This window comes from Canis aureus, chromosome 12 (genome assembly GCF_053574225.1).
Source record: "Canis aureus isolate CA01 chromosome 12, VMU_Caureus_v.1.0, whole genome shotgun sequence".
Lineage (NCBI taxonomy): Eukaryota > Metazoa > Chordata > Mammalia > Carnivora > Canidae > Canis > Canis aureus.
In genome coordinates this window covers 60,451,677-60,467,664 of record NC_135622.1, presented here as the reverse complement: position 1 = coordinate 60,467,664, position 15,988 = coordinate 60,451,677, and the positions used below count along the sequence as shown (strand labels likewise).

Genomic DNA, 15,988 nt, shown 5'->3' with positions numbered 1-15,988 from the left:
GTAGACAGTTCCGTCTGCCTGCGCTTTTGCAGATTCCACTGGTTTCCAGACCTACGCAGGTCAGCGCTTCCCCCACCCCTGCAGTGAGATTGGTTTGTGGGTTTGTAGTAGAGTAAGGGTCTCTCTTCACTGTCTGCTTTCCACCTGGGATACCCTGACTTCCTAAAGTTTTTTTTTTTTTTTAAATGTGCATACATCCAGGTTCTCTCTCTGTGCTGTAAAGTTTTGTCTTACGGGTTTTGATAAATGCATAGCGGCACGCATGTACTATTACAGCATCATACAGAATACTTCCCACCCCCTACAACAGCCCCTGCGTCCCACCTAATCGGCCTTCCTCCTCCTCCTCCTCCCTCCTTCCCAGTCCCCTGTGATTGCCCATCTGTTTACTGATTCTACAGTTTGCCAATTCCAGAATGTCATATAATTAGAACCATACAGGATGTAGCCTTTAAAAAAAAAAAAAGACTTTGTTTCTCAGGGTTTTAGGTTCGTAGCAAAATTGACGGCGAAGTACAGAGTTCCCACGTACACCGTGTCCCCACATGCGCACACTCCTTCATTTCACTCCTTCCCTGTTGACACCCTGCCCCAGAGGGGGCCTCTGGTCCGTGGGTGAGTCATCGTAATCACCCCCAGGTTTACTGTGTTGGCTCAGGCTGCCGTCCCAAAACACTGTAGACCAGGCAGCTTAAACAACAGTTTATTCCCCACAGTTCTGGAGGCCGGAAGTCTGAGAGCAGGTGCCAATGTGGTCAGGTTCTGGTGAGAACCCTCTTTCTTCTCCCTGTGTCCTCACATGAAGATGAGAGGCAATGAGGGGAGGGAGAGGGAGAGACCCAGATGGTCCTCTCTTGAAGGCCACAGGCCTGTTGGACCGAAGCTCCACCCCGTATGACATCATGTAACCTTCATTACCTCCTAAAGGCATAGAGTCCCATCAAGGGTTAGGGCGACAGCATAGGAGTTTGGGGAGAAGGGACACAGTTGGATTTGGGTTCACTCGCAGTGTTGGACATTGTGTGGGTTTTGACAATCGTATAATGACATGTATCCCCCAACGCAATAGCATTCCGAGTAGTTGCACGGTCCTAAAAAATCCTCTTGGCTCTGCCTATGTATCCCCCTTTCCCTCCCTGGCAGTCACTGGTGTCCGTAGTTTCACGTGTCCCCGAATGTCATATATTCTGAATCACACAGATGCAGCCTTTTCAGATTGGCTTCTTTCTTTCAGTAATATGCATTTATGTTCCCCCTCATGTCCTTTCATGGCTTCATAGCTCATTTCGTCGTAGCTCTGAATAATAGTTTATTGTCTGGACACAGCACCAGTTTAAACAAACTGGGGTATTTCATTCCCCCACTGAAGGGGACACCTAGGTTGCTTCCAAGGTTTGGCATTTGCAAATGAAGCTGCTCTGCACGTCCCTGTGTAAGTTTTCCTGGGAATGCAAGTGTTCAAATTAGTTGGGTATAAATCCCTGGCTACGCAGCTGCTGGAAATAGTGAACTTTTACCATCGAGCTGTCATCCTCTCCTTGGGAGGAGGTAATATCCCTTGCTTCCTGAAGGATCAGGATAATCAGCCCTTGGATAAGTCAGCATCTCTACAGTTAACTTTCTACTCGGCTACCATTCTCATGTTCCTGCGGCCACTGACAGCCCCAAATTATGAGGCTGCAGCTTTCCACCAGCCCTGCCAACATGGAAGCGCTCCAGTAAGGCCCGGGAAGCTCCAAGGCAGAACTGAAATTCCTCCCTCTTGTGTCTTTGCAGACCTAGGAGGCCCCACTCTCCTGTGCAAAGGAGGGCTAGCAGGATGGTTCACTGCCTGTGCATTTGTGTCCTGCACACTGCCACTCAGGGCTTGGACAGGTTACCCAGTCTCTGTGCCCTGGTTTCCTCATTTGTAGAATTGGAATAATGGCAAATCTTTCGAGTCTCAAAGTCATAGTGTGGATAAATGAGATAATTTATGAAAGTGATTAACATGATGCCTGATGCACATGAAACTGTGTGTGTGTGTGTGTGTGTGTGTGTGTGTGTGTGTAATACGAAGATCTGCCTGTGACGAGCACTGTTGAGAGGGTAGGAAACAGCAGCTAGCCTGGAATAATGTGTTATCAAGTTGGGGAGATAATAAAAAAAAATTGGGGAGATCAGCTCACCCATACAGCAGACTTGGAAAGCCACGCTCACCCCGAGAGTCATAAGGAAGATGAAATGAAAGCCAATATGCAGAGTCTAGCCCAGCGCCTGGCAGACGCGGATCCTCTGCTGTGGTGTTGCCAGGGGTGAGGCATTTGTCGGCCTTCAGCCCAGGTGGGCTCTGGAGCCTGTGGACCTGGTGGGAGTGCTGGAGACTCAGCGACGCAGACCAGTGGCTCTCAGGCTTCGCTGTGGAGGAGAATCCCCAGGAAGGCTCCTGGAGGCGTAGATTGCTGGGTCTCTCCCCCCTCCCAGGCCCCACTCTGAGACTTGCTGATTCTGTAGGTCTGGGTCAGGGCCCACAGAGTCGCGTACTAGCAAGTTCTCCAGCAGTGCTGATGCTGGTGTTTTGGGGAGCGTGTGTTCAGAACCAATCGACCACATGTCGTGGAGACTCGGGTCGGGGGGGCACAGCTGAGGGGTTGAGAGAACCCGGGGAGACCTCACAGCAACAGGGGCTGGTGGTGGGCATGGAGGCGGGCAGGGGGTGATGGGGTGCGGAAGGGAGGAAATGGGGGAAACTCAGCCTGCTTAGGTGCACGGGAGCGTGTTGGAGTCGCCCAGAGCGGGGCAGGCGGGCAGCGACTGGCCTGCAGTGAGTCCCCTGTTTCCCTTGATGTCTTTGAAGGGGTGAGGCCAGAGAGGGTGGGGAGCCACCCGGTCGCACAGCCCGTGCACGGGCGTGTGACCGCTCTGTGCTGACCTGCGGACGGCGCTGCAGGACCCCAGCCCGCTAAACAAGCAGCTTCCCTTAGAAACACTTTGAATTACTTACATTGAGGAAGGCTTATAATTGACCAGATGTTCTTAAAAATAGTTGGCTGCATATGACTTGACCTTCACATTAGGAAAACAAAGACTGTTTTTTCTTTTATTGTCCATTGTGACTTTTCCCCTAGCAAATTCCTATTTCAAGTTTGCAGCTGTTCAGTGTTTGCAGAATCATACTCAGCCCATGCAGTGTGGAGGGTGGTCCATGAGGGGCTTAGACGGTGTCTTTTTTTTTTTTTTTAGTAAAATCTGTCCTGCTGTTGTGTGTTTAAATCCTGATTCGGGGCATCTCAGGGAGGACGTCACGTAGAGGAGAAAGAATCCTGATGCGGTGCCAGGGGATCGGGATCTGACCGGCGTGGAGAGCGGTTCCCGGGGAGGGAAGCGAGGGGCCGCGGGAAGCCACGCTGCCTAGAGGTCAAGTGGAAATCGTGGTCCGGGAGGAAAGGAAGCGAGAGGTCAAGCGTGCAGCTTGTGCTAAGGGTCACGTCTTCGGAGAGGCTGTAAACAGGAAACGGAGCCAAACCCAGAGGCTGGGAGAGCAGGAGATGCTGGGAGCGGACAGGCCGGGAGAGGGCAGATGGTCCCGCGCGGGCGGTGCACGGCTGGGGGGCCCCCGCGTGTCCACGGGTGCAGGGTCTGCCCGGGACTTGGAGCGGCTGCTGCCAGCCCGGTGCGAGGGCCGGTGTCTGGCCATCCGCCTACCGTGCATCCCGGGCCACCACCCCATCCTTGGATCGCCCTGACGGCGCACGGTAAAGCGGGGGCTTCGGGGGCGCCTGGAGGGCTCGGTTGGGTAAGCGACCTACTGGCTCTTGGTTTTGGCTCAGGTCAGGATCTCTGGGTCGTGAGATGGAGCCCCGCGTCCGAGCGTGCGCTCAGCCCCCGAGAGACTGACTGCTTGATGGTCTCTCCTTCTCCCTCTGGCTCTCATGCTCGTGCTCTGTCTCTCTGCCTCTCTCTCTCTCTCTCTCTGTCTCTCTCTCTCTCTTAAATAAATCTTTAAGAAAGACAAAAAAGCAGGAGGCTTCAGTTCTGGTTGGCTTCTTCCAGAGATTACCGCCGTCAGTGACCCCCTGAAAGATGAAGTTCATCATACAGTTTCTCTGCTCAGCAGCTCGTCGGTCCCATCAGTCCCTGTGGGTTCACGTCCAGGGTCTCACACCTGACATATGGTAGTGACTTCCACTTAACCAGGCGGGTAAAAGGTCCCAGGAACCTTGAATATATTTCTTCCCACTCTTCACAACAAGCGCACGTGGGAGGCGGTGGTGGGTAGTGTTAGCAAGTGAAAACGCTGAAGTTCTAGAGGTTCAGTGGTTTCTCCACAGTCAGCGACCCTGTGACAGAACGAGTGTCTGAACCAGGTCTGCTCCCATCCAAGGTGGGGACCTCATCCCCCTGAGGCCGCTGTAGCGCCCTCTGGAGTCAGGGCCGGGGCCTGACAGCTCGGGGCACCTGCCCCCGCTCTCCCGGAGGGACGTGCCAGTCTGTGGCCTCCACCCCAGGCCTGCAGCGCTTCTGCTTCTGCTTCTGTTACAGGTTTTTTTTTTTTTTTTTTTTTTTTAATTCTTTTTTGCTACAGGTTTTGATCCCTTTTAGGGCTGGCTAGTATTCATAGTCAAAACAGAATCATCATTCTGTACAGTGGGCTTTAAGCAACAAAATCATCCAGGAGTTGAACAAAAAAAGATGTAGAGGAATGTTTACATTCAAATTAAAAAAGAAACCCTGACTCGTGAGCCCGGGCTCAAAAATGCTTGTGGACACCTATAATAATAATAACAACAACAACAACAACAACAATAATAATAATAGATGGATTCAAGGTGTAGAGGAATGTTCCAAATCTAAATGAACTTGACTCTGGTTCCCACTGCACCCTCAGGTAGCTGAGTGACCCCGGGTCATCTGAGCGCTGGCCCCATCGGCCATGGGTCAAATTATGAGCCTTGTTTAAATTATTCAGAAAGCTCCAACCAATCTAAAAGTCATTTAAGGGATCCCTGGGTGGCGCAGCGGTTTGGCGCCTGCCTTTGGCCCAGGGCGCGATCCTGGAGACCCGGGATCGAGTCCCACGTCGGGCTCCCGGTGCATGGAGCCTGCTTCTCCCTCTGCCTATGTCTCTGCCTCTCTCTCTCTCTCTCTCTCTGTGACTATCATAGGTAAATAGATTAAAAAAAATAAAAAAAAATAAAAAAAAATAAAGCACATAAAAGTATACTTTAAAAAAAAAATAAATAAAAGTCATTTGAGTTTGTGCTGAAGAGTTCCTTCCTAACAGCAGAAGGTGCACTTCCTGTAGACTAAGTGGCTGTGGTTATGAGCTGTCCTGGGAGGTGTCGGTGGGGTCGTCCCGGGCACCGACCCTTTCCTGTCCTCACTCGCAGCGCGGATCCAGGCGACAGCTGCCCTCGTGTGCTCGGGCCTTTAGAGGCCACGGTCTCCCCTGCGTGTCTGTTATGGTCACAGCCCCGACGTTCCTTTGTCCTCTGTTGCTGCGTCTTCTCCTCTGAGCCCTTCCAAGGTTGTGCAGTATCTTGTCCCTGAGTCTGGACGCCCGGCGTAGAGTCCACAGGGCTGTGTCCTACCTGAGTCCTCGCTTAGCGATGCCCAGTGAGCTGCGACTGACAAAGCTGGAGAAAGGGATAGAAGTACACTTTGAGAAGGCATCAGGACAGCGTCTGTCCCCAGGGGTAGCTTGTACACGCGACGGAGAGTCTGCGAGCTCACGGGCATCCTCACCGCCTTTCTCGCAGATCCGTGAAAGGATGGCCGAATGAGACCTTGCAGGGGAAGGGGAGTGGGGTCCTTCCTGGGCGTTTCCTGTTGGTGCCAGGTCCTTGGCGTGATCTCAGTCCCCCACAGCGCCTCTGGGAGACGTGGTCATCAGCCCCGTCACCCACGCACAGCGGCGCACCCGGCTGGATGATGGGCACGCCGCTGCCCCGCGCCAGCTGTGGGCCTTCCGTTTGCTCCAAGCAGAGAGATCCCTTTGCCCCTGCCGTGGGGCCGCCACCCTCTGTCTGGGGAAAGGTCTGAGCCTATCTTCTCTCCCATTTTGATATCCGCTCTCTGTGACCTGTGTGAAGTGTCACCTCCCTTCCGAACGCAAGCTTCGTCTTCCTCGTGCAGCTCTTCTACTTGACAGAATCTTCCCAGACTTATTCTCACGTTTGCCAAGTGCCTGGAACATTGATTTCTCATGCAAACCATACACTCACTGCCTTAGGTTATCAGTCAGCTTTTTAAGATTTTATTTATGTATTCATGAGAGACACAGAGAGAGAGAGAGGCAGAGACACAGGCAGGGGGAGAAGCAGGCTCCATGCAGGGAGCCCGACGTGGGACTCGATCCCGGGTCTCCAGGATCAGGCCCTGGGCTGAAGGCGGCGCTAAACCACTGAGCCACCCGGGCTGCCCATGTGTCCAAAATTTTAACAGAATCTTAACCCACTTCTGAGTTTGGGGAGCTTACTGTTACTGATTGATTGCAGGCCTAAATCAGGTGCCAGGGGTTCAGGGTGGGAATGCATGTCCCTGGATGCAAGGATTTGTTCACTCACTCGACAGGCCGCTGTGGAGAGGCCATTACAGGTCAGGTGCTGAGCTATGAACGGAGGGCACGCACCTGCCCCGCCATCTCCAGGCAGCAAGCAGTGGAAATCAGTGCGATAAATATAAATAGAAAAATACGTGCTATGAGGAAGCCGACTTTGGGCAGGTTAGGGAGCGGCCAGAGAATGTTTCGGGAGGATGGGGAAGGGAAGGTGACTTTTATTGGTGTGATGGAGTGTCTAGTAGACACCGGGTGTGGTTAGATGCACGTGGCCCTGTAAGTGGACAAGTCTGCCCCGGGGCCCAGGCCCCCCTGAAGTTTTAGAGAACCTGCCAGTGCTTAGGGAGCAGTGGTGCGCGGGCTGATGCTGGAGGGTCAGGTGGCACCTGGGCCACTGGAAGCCAATGAGGAAAGGTGCGTCCCATTTGGTGGGCGCTGAGGACAGAGGCGGGTGACCCACTGCTTCCCCTGGGATGTTCCCACAACAGGAACCTGACACTTTCATCTGATCAGACCATTTTAACGAAAGCTTCTCTTGCGTCCTGGCTGCGGTTTTCCGCCTCTGGTCTAGGGGTTTGGTTGGTGGGAGGTGTCTGACTCAGTGCCTGTAGGAAGATGGGGGGAGGGAGGGGGACTGGGATGACTCATTTGCCATTTCGAGGGTAGACACGATCGTTACCATTCACACGGGGAAGGGGTCACCCTCAGACCTGGGTCAGGAGCCCCAGCCGACACCTCAGAGGACCCGACGAGTCGTCTAAAGCCCTGGGCCTGTTGAGTCACTTGGCCACCATAGGGGCCCCAGGCGTGATTCCTGCCTCGGTCCTGCTGGAGGCCACGGTGGTCTGACGGCCTGTGCTTCTCTCATTTCAGATTGCTCTGCCATGACCACAGCGCGGTACCGGCCCACGTGGGACCTGGCCCTCGATCCGCTGGTGTCGTGCAAGCTGTGTCTCGGGGAGTACCCAGTGGAGCAGATGACGACTATAGCCCAGTGCCAGTGCATCTTCTGTACTCTGGTTGGTCTTTCTGAAAGGATTTCAGGACGAGGCTTTCGCGTTCGTGCGTCGTGACACCGAGCAAACCTCTGACCCCACTTTTGCCCGTGACGGGGTCTCTCCCGCGGTTATTGAGAGAATTTCCCATTAACACCAGTCAGGCTCCCCAGTAGATTTCCATCACAGGCACTCGTGATGCGAAGATCTCCGTTAAACAGAATTTCAGAAGCTAGTAAAGCAGGTTAGAAAACCCGAAGGTGACACACGCCTTCCTTTCCAGAAAGAAAAAGCCTCCTCCGCCCCCCTCATTTTAAATTGAACAATCAGGTGCTTGAGATCATAAGTCCGTGCTAACCGAGCGAGGTTGCACAGTGAGAATATTTAGCTATTCGTGTCCACGTTCACCACTGTGGTGCTAAAGAGGATGTTGAAGTCACGTTTAAATTTCCGTAAGAAAAAAAAAAATTTCCGTAAGAAGTAGCCTGTGTTATCTGGGCCCCAACCACAGGCCCAACTCAGACCAGCATCTCCCACCTTCAGAAAGGGAAAGTGAGGATATAGGGCTTATTTTCAGTTCATCTAATTGAGTTCTACTTGATTTTTCTTCCCAGTCAAGGCATTAAAAAAAAAAAAAAAAAGTCCAGGAAAGAAAAAAAAAAAGAACAGTTTTCATCCAACTATAAAAAAAAAAAAGTTGCTTCTGAATTTAACCGTGTTATACATGGACCATCTGGGTGGCCTGCCGGTGTATGCGGCAGACGTCCAGGTTAAAATCCGTCACCAGACAGCCTTCCCTACCTTTTGCAGGAGACGCATCCTCCCTTCCTGCCCGTGTTGTACAGACGCACCTTCCTCCATGTGTGTCTCACGATGTCCCGGCGACACGGGCACGTTCGGTATTACCGCGTCGGTCTCATAGATGGGGAGAGGGAGCTTCGCGGACCTTCGTGCCCCTGTCCTCTGACTTCTGAGCAGGGTTCTGTCCCCCCCAGACAGCTGGTCTGCTCAGGACTCACGATGGCTAGTCCCTAAGCGTTCACGGGATTACACTGCAGCGAGCCCTCCTCGTGTGCCCTGCACGAGATGCGTCTCCTTAAAACCTCAGGAAGGTCACTCCAACCTGAAGGGCAGGAAGTTGCTTTCGATGTTTTCCTGAGATGGGGAAGGATGGGAGGGAGAGGATGTGGGACAGGCCGCCAGACACCTCCAGCCGGTAACCCTGGGGATGGGACTCATTTTCCTTTCGTTACTGTTAAATTCTGAAGGACGGTGACCTCAAGGGGGAACCCAGGGCGGTGCAGTGGGGCATCTGCCTCCAGATGCAGGCTCTGTGGCTGACCTCGCCGGCGCCTCCGGCTTCATCTGTGTTGGGTCCCCCAGGAGCTAACGGCGGAGCCCACCCTGGAACACGCCGAGCCCCGGGATTTGTAGCAGGTCCTCTTCCCACAGTGGCCGGACCGTGGCTCCCGAGGCCAACGGTGCCCCACAGAAAAGCTGGTCTCGCTGAAAAATGTCCCCACGGTCTGAACCCCCAGCTTTGTGCCCCGTGTGTGGCCCTGGCCTGTGGAGGCGTTGATGACCCACAGCTGGCTCACGGGCTGAGCACACTGCACCTGTCTCTGCACCCCTACGCTGCCTCCCTCGTCCCGAGACCCTCCAGGCCTCCCACGTCTGTCGCTGGTACACGTCAGAACCCGGTGGTAACCCTAGCAAAAACCTCGCAGTCTGGCCCCATCATGCCAGGATCCCCCCAACCTTTGCTTGTCTCCGTGATGGCTCTGCCCATCCTCGTGCTCTTCTATAGCCAGTTCAAATGACCCCCTCTGCAGTTCGGACCCTCTTGAGTGGAAATGCTGCCGTGTGACCAGGGGCCTGCCTTGTATCCAGCCTCCAAGCCTAGGGGCCAGGAGTCTGCTGCATGATCTCTGTCCTGTGCATTGGCTCCTGGGTCTTCGAGCGCCCTGGGCCTCGGTGGGGCACAGATCCCCAGTCTCTGCTCCGTGGGCTGGGGGCTCAGCGGTGTCTGGGGCCCAGTCCTAGTCTCAGGTCTCTAGAGGGGGGAAGGCATACTTGCAGGGTGAGGTGCCTTGAGGTGCGGGGCTTCCAGCTGCCAAGATGATGGCCACGTGGACACGCAGCTCTGCGGGGCCTCTGGGTCCCTGTAGACCAGCCTCTGATCTGCATTGTGTCAGGGCGTTGCTCGGACCCCTCCGGCCTCTGTCCACACTGCTCATAGGCACACCAGAGCGGTTCTTGTCTTTATGTCGGGCTTTTAGGGCCCCTCTAAAACCCTACCTTGTGGCTAGAAAAGGATGGGAACAATGTTATTGCTGGTGACATAACACCTGCCTTCCTCTTTCTCTCACTTGTCATAAAATCTTGTAAAGTGGGCATGCTTCTCCCTTCTCATGGAAAGAGTGCAGCCCAGGAAGACTGCGTGGCCTGCCCTAGAATGCTCCCTGGGTTGCCACGATGCCAGCGCGCTTGTAGCTTGCATCCAGATCCGGTGTTTGTCTACTGATGGCCCCTAGGAAAACGCTGACTCTTGGCCTCTGCTTTGCTGGGGAACTTCACCCGGGCCTGGGGGGCTGCTCTGGGGTCATTGCAGGCCACACTCCAGGGCAGGGGCCTTCCTTCGTCACCTTCCGACCCAGGAAGGATGCTCGGGGCCTGCTTTCTGTCTCCCTGCTCCGTGTGCTCGACTCTCCATCCCCAGTCCCCCCTCCCTGTTCTCACCCAGGGGGACCCATCTGGGTCCCTGGAGCCCTGCCCCATCGTAGGCAAGGCACCCAGATGGAGATGCTTAGTGTTCCCCTGGCCCCGTCTCATCCACGAGCAAAGAGCAAACAAACTAAGTGTTGGTTCCCCCGTGTGATGGAGTGATCTGCAGTTGCATGGGTGATTGAGACCGTTGAGCCAAGCGAGGCGACATGAGCGGACTCTCCCTCTGTTGGAATTAGCGGGCATCCCGATTCTGAGCAATTGTACACGTACTCACGTTGTCCCCGCCGGGGGCCCAGAGTCACATATCTGTGCCGCCTTCTGTCCCAGGCCTTCTTAATCCACACAACCCAGACCCCACAGACCCCACATGGAAACGCACCGACTCTCCCATCAGTAGCGTCGCCCGGGGGTCTCTCTGTTCTTCCAAACTTTGGGCTCCTAGACTCTCGGTTCAGAGCAAATGAGTCTTTGCGGAGTGGATGGCATGGTGGCCGCTTGGTGTTCTTGCCTCTGCTGTACGGTGTTAGCGCCCTCCCACCCCAGCCACCTCCGACACGCCTGCCACTGGGAGGTCTCTGCGGTGAAGGTGATGTTGGCTGAAAGGCTCAGTTTTGCTCCTCTGTGACTTTGTTTTTTTTTTTTTTTTTTTTTTTTTTTAATTTTTATTTATTTATGATAGTCACACACAGAGAGAGAGAGAGGCAGAGACACAGGCAGAGGGAGAAGCAGGCTCCATGCACCGGGAGCCCGACGTGGGACTCGATCCCGGGTCTCCAGGATCGCGCCCTGGGCCAAAGGCAGGCGCTAAACCGCTGCGCCACCCAGGGATCCCTGTGACTTTGGTTTTTCACATTCAGCAGATAAGAAGTGTGGTCCACACTTGCTGCTTCTCTTGCAGGGTGTTTACAGGTGTTGGGAGGGACGTGTGCCCCCTGCGGAGGCGGGTGGGCCCCTGCAGAGGAGGGTGGGGGCCCCCAGGGAGAAGTGTGTGCCCCCTGCAGAGGAGGATAGGCCCCCGGCAGAGGGGGGTGGGGCCCTGAAGAGGAGGGTGGGCCCCCCAGGAAGAAGCATGTGCTCCTTGCAGAGGGGGGTGGGGCCCCCCCAGGGAGAAGCATGTGCCCCCTGCAGAGGGGGGTGGGGCCCCCAGGGAGAAGTGTGTGTCCCCTGAAGAGGAGGGTGGGCCCCCCAGGAAGAAGCATGTGCTCCTTGCAGAGGGGGATGGGGCCCCCCCAGGGAGAAGCGTGTGCCCCCTGCAGAGGGGGGTGGGGCCCCCTAGGGAGAAGCGTGTGCCCCCTGCAGAGGGGGTGGGGCCCCCTAGGGAGAAGTGTGTGTCCCCTGCAGAGGAGGGTGGGGGCCCCCAGGGAGAAGTGTGTGTCCCCTGAAGAGGAGGGTGGGGGCCCCCAGGGAGAAGTGTGTGTCCCCTGCAGAGGAGGGTGGGGGCCCCCAGGGAGAAGTGTGTGCCCCTGCAGGGAAGGAGTGGCGCTCTCTCCGAAGCCCCCTCCCCACTGCCAGCGCCACCTCTGCACCAGGAGAAGGTCCTTGGGTCCCTGGTCCCCGAGCAAGAGCAGAAAGCACAGCTTCCACTCCGGGTCCTTCATTCTGTGGAGAGCAGTGGTGCAAAGGCCCCTGAGTCCCCAGAAAGGCCCCAGGTCGTCAGAGGGGACTGTCCCTCTTCCGACGGTCCTGTCACCTCCAGTCACCCTCAGCCTCACCCTGGGCCCCATGCTGGCTCCCACCACATCAGGCCTGCGGTCGCTGGCCACTGGGCACCCGGTTCTCAGCACAGCCGTTCCGCAGTCGCAGCAGGGCCGGTGACCCCTCGTGCGCGACTCCCCAGGGAGCCCACGTTTGGCAGTTCGACGTTTCACGTCCTGCGGGTTCCAGGCCAGGCTGCAGGATGCGCACATCCTCACGGAGGCTTCCTGAAGTCGGGGCCACGCCCTGCCCTGGGGGGACTGCTGGCCTGGCCACCTGCCTGGTCCCTGGCCCGCTCGCTGGACCCTCACCCCACTGACGCGGACTGCCTGTAACGCGGCCTCTGCTGGCGACAGTCCCTTGGTGTGAATGAGTCTCTGCTGCCTCCGGACACGAAGCCCCGCTGCCCCCTCTGAATGGGTCCCCTCCGGCCTCTGCAGCCCACGAGCCCCCGACACCAGCTGCGTGTTTTTGAGGCGCCTGGTGGTCCAGCCCTTCCCCTGGTGTCACAGGAATGGGCTCGCACTTCTCTGCCTGACTGTATGGAACGCTGCGTCCCTCTTTGGTTTGATTGTGGGGAAGGCGGGTCCCCCCCCAAGCCTTCCTGGCCCCAGCAGGAAGTGGAATTGACCTAGAAACCCCTAGAAACAAGTGCCAGACTCACACCTGAGGGCTCCCGACTTGGTGCTAGAGGGTGTCCAACGCTGGATCTGTGGTTCCACGTCCTTACGGGGCGTTTGTAACCACAAGGCCGCAGAGAGGGGTGCACGGGCCCTGGGTCCCTGCCTGAGTGCGGGGCCAGCTCGGCACTAACACCCCGAGTGGGATGGCCGCAGGGGCAGGCGTGCCGAGGCCCACGGAAAGCACGTGGCACCTGCCCAAGCGGTGATCTTGGCCACCTCCAAGTGGCCTGGTGTCTGGCTGGGGTTTGGTGGTGACGGGCTTCTCTCACCCCACACCATGGGCAGGGAGGCTCTGGCCAGGGGGTGGGGGCAGGGAGCTCCTTGCTCTCAGCCGGTTGGTGGTAAACAGGGATTCAAACCCCGGTCTGACTCCAGGGCCCTAGCTCTTCAGACAGAAGACCCTTCAGACTGGGGTCCCGCTGCGATCATGAGCCGAGGGTCCCTGAGAAGCGTCAGCCCCTCCGGCTCCTCAGCTCAGGGATCTTCAGCAGCCAGCAGACCTTCCAGTGAGAAAACAGACAACATCCGGGCTTGCTGAGGCTCAGGCAAGGCCGCTGCGTCCCTGTGGCCCACTTCTCCTTGGCAGGAAACGCCAGCAGAGGTTTCGCAGCAAAGCTGCAGTGCCGTCTCCTCTTTGGAGCTGGGTTTCAAACAGTTGGAAGACAAAATGGAAAATGAAATGCCTGGAACATTCTGTGGCTCTTGACACATCCCCTCCCTCCTCCTGCCCTTTCTGCAGCGGTTGCCCCCTCGCCTGGGGTGTGGGGTGTCTCGTCCCTCTGGCCCAGGTGTCCCTGACCCCACCTAGTGGGGGGCTGCTTCCCAAGGCAACGTCAGGCGCAGGGACCGCACGGCCTGCAGGTGCATCTCTTCCTACAGCGGCCGTGGGGGGCTTGGTGTCGGGGGCCGTGGTGGCTTCGGAGCAGCATGGGCGCGCACAGATGCATTCCGGGCCGACTCAGACTTTGCCAGTTTAAAGTACATACAGCAGGGGCACTGAGTGGCTCCGTCGGTTAAGCTCCGTCTGACTTGATTTCAGCTCAGGTCATGGTCTCAAGGTCGTGAGGTCAAGCCCTGCACTGCGCCCCGTGCTGGATGTAGAGCCTACTTTAAAAAAAAAAAAAAAAAAAAAGTACATACAAGGCTGTGTTCTAATACAAAAATGTAGGAAGTAGCTAAAAATATGAAGTAAATGATTACCTGTGGAAGAGTAGAGTTCTTGATTGAGGAAGAAGCCAGAAATTAGAAACGAAAACGAAAACCCCCTCCTCTTTGGAGTCAGACACACGTGAGCCCTAGCTCCTCGACGTGCAGGGTGTGTCTTTGGGCCTGTTCTTAATTTTCCCTGGACTTTGTTTTCCCATCTGTTAACTGGGCGCTGTGACACCTCGTGTGATTCCTGCGGTCGTGGGCTAAGACAGCTCTGGTGAGGGCGTTTGGTCGCGGAGCGCTACAGTCGGGATGATAGCAGGAAACCTGTCCACGCCTGCTTTTGGATTTTTTTTTTAATTTATTCACAGAGACAGAGAGAGAGAGAGAGAGAGAGAGAGAGGCAGAGACACAGGCAGAGGGAGAAGCAGGCTCCATACAGGGAGTCCGACGTGGGACTCGATCCCGGGTCTCCAGGGTCACGCCCTGGGCTGAAGGCGGCGCTAAACCGCTGAGCCCCCCAGGCTGCCCCATGCCTGCTTTTGTACGGTGTGTTTGTTTTTACAGGAGTTTCTCTGCGCATTTCTTCTGTGCTCATTTGAAGTCCTCTTTTTGCTGTTAGATTGCAACGCATGGCTTGTGAGGGATGACTCACTTCGTATCTGGAAGAAGCCTGGGCTTGTTTTCCATGGACGGTTGGCCAGACGCTTGGATCCTCACCTCTTTTTGTATAGGAAACAAATCGATACTCCCAGAGCATAGTCATTTGGCAGATTGTGCAGAGGCAGCTGAAGGACACCCCGCCGGACACGACACGCGAGTCATTCTGCCGTATGCCGGTCACGCCGGTTCTTGGACGGTGATGTTTAGAGTCGCAGATGCCCCTGGTGTTGGTTTCACACGGGCTCCACGTGGTGGTTTGCCCCTTGGGGCGCGCAGAGCCTCGTGGTGCGCTGCCCTGCATCGTGCCGTGGGAGGTTCAGTGTTGTGTCGTTTACGGCATCCCAGTGTTCCCCGGAGAGCCCGTATAGACAGACCGATTATAAAAAGTAAAATGATCATCTCGCGGCCAAGGTTTTGTTGCATTTCTATGCCAGTGACTCTAAGAAGCATATCGCACAGATAGCAAAGCAGAGGGAACGACAGCCACCTGTTTGCGTAGCTGGTGCTGCGCACCGGGAATTGTGTGAGGTGCTTTTGCACTCTTTCACAGGGTCACAGAAGCCCAGCAAGATGGGCGTCCCCCCTGCTCCCCGGTCGGGGGACCTGTGGCCTGAGCTCGTCCAGGAGCCCATCCGCGGCCTCTGCCCGCAACGGGTCCCTGAACTTGTCTAGCTCCGGGGGCTGCGGTCTTTCTCCCTCCTCACGTGTCCCCCGGCCATAAACAGGGCATTCCAGGTTCCTCCCGACTATGAACAGACCACCGTTGCAAGGGCCGCGTGCCACCAAGGCCACTGCGTTGCTGTGTCCCCCAGACGGCTGCGGTGGCGCCCCAGAGCCGGGTGCAGGCCTGCTGGGGGGCCCGTGTGCGGCTTCCACCTCCTGTCTGCTCCCCCGCTTCCTTCTGGTGCCCGTCCTGAGCAGCGCACCTCGGAGGCCTCAGCCAGGGCTCCCCCCTGGGGCTCGTCCATCCCCTGTTGTCCGGAACCCTCTCCCTAACCATTGCCCCGGCCTCTGCTCTCACTCCCGGGCAGGATGGGGCAGTCCGGACCTGGGCTCCGGGCGCCCACGGGACAGTCCACAGACGTCATGCGTCCTGTTCAGCGCTCTTGAGAACCGCCGTGGGAAATGGCTCTTTCTGAAGATAACCTCGATGGGTATTTTTATTTTCTAATTTATTTTGCTTTTTTAAAAGAGGTTTTATTTATTTATTCATGAGAGACACAGAGAGAGGCAGAGACACAGGCAGAGGCAGAAGCAGGCTCCACGCAGGGAGCCCGACGCGGGACTCGATCCCAGGACCCCGGGGTCACGTCCTGAGCCAAAGGCAGACACTCAACCACTGAACCAGGGTGTCCCTTCGTAGTGTTCTTTTAACAGTGGTGCTGACATCACTAACCCCAAATATTGGAGTGGGGTTGTGATTGCAAGGTGATCCCGGGACGCCGTTGAGATGTTTTCCGCTGGTTTATCTCCACAGGATGGTCCCAGCTCCTGTGCTCTTCTGGTTCTCCCGTGAGCTCTTCCAAGTCTGTCTCCTT

General features: G+C 56.2%; 1 protein-coding gene across 3 annotated transcripts in view; it reads left to right on the top strand.

Annotated features, from left to right (window-relative positions):
* Positions 1–15,988, top strand: part of RNF144A (ring finger protein 144A) — a 115,582-nt gene that overhangs the window by 66,578 nt on the left and 33,016 nt on the right. For 2 of the 3 annotated variants that reach the window (XM_077844229.1, XM_077844231.1), the window contains one exon: positions 7,412–7,557. In XM_077844229.1, coding sequence (XP_077700355.1) covers positions 7,412–7,557 — 146 coding nt within the window. Of the gene's footprint in view, positions 1–3,402; positions 3,735–7,411; positions 7,558–15,988 lie in introns of those variants that run through there. The other variant, XM_077844230.1, reaches the window with a different exon arrangement.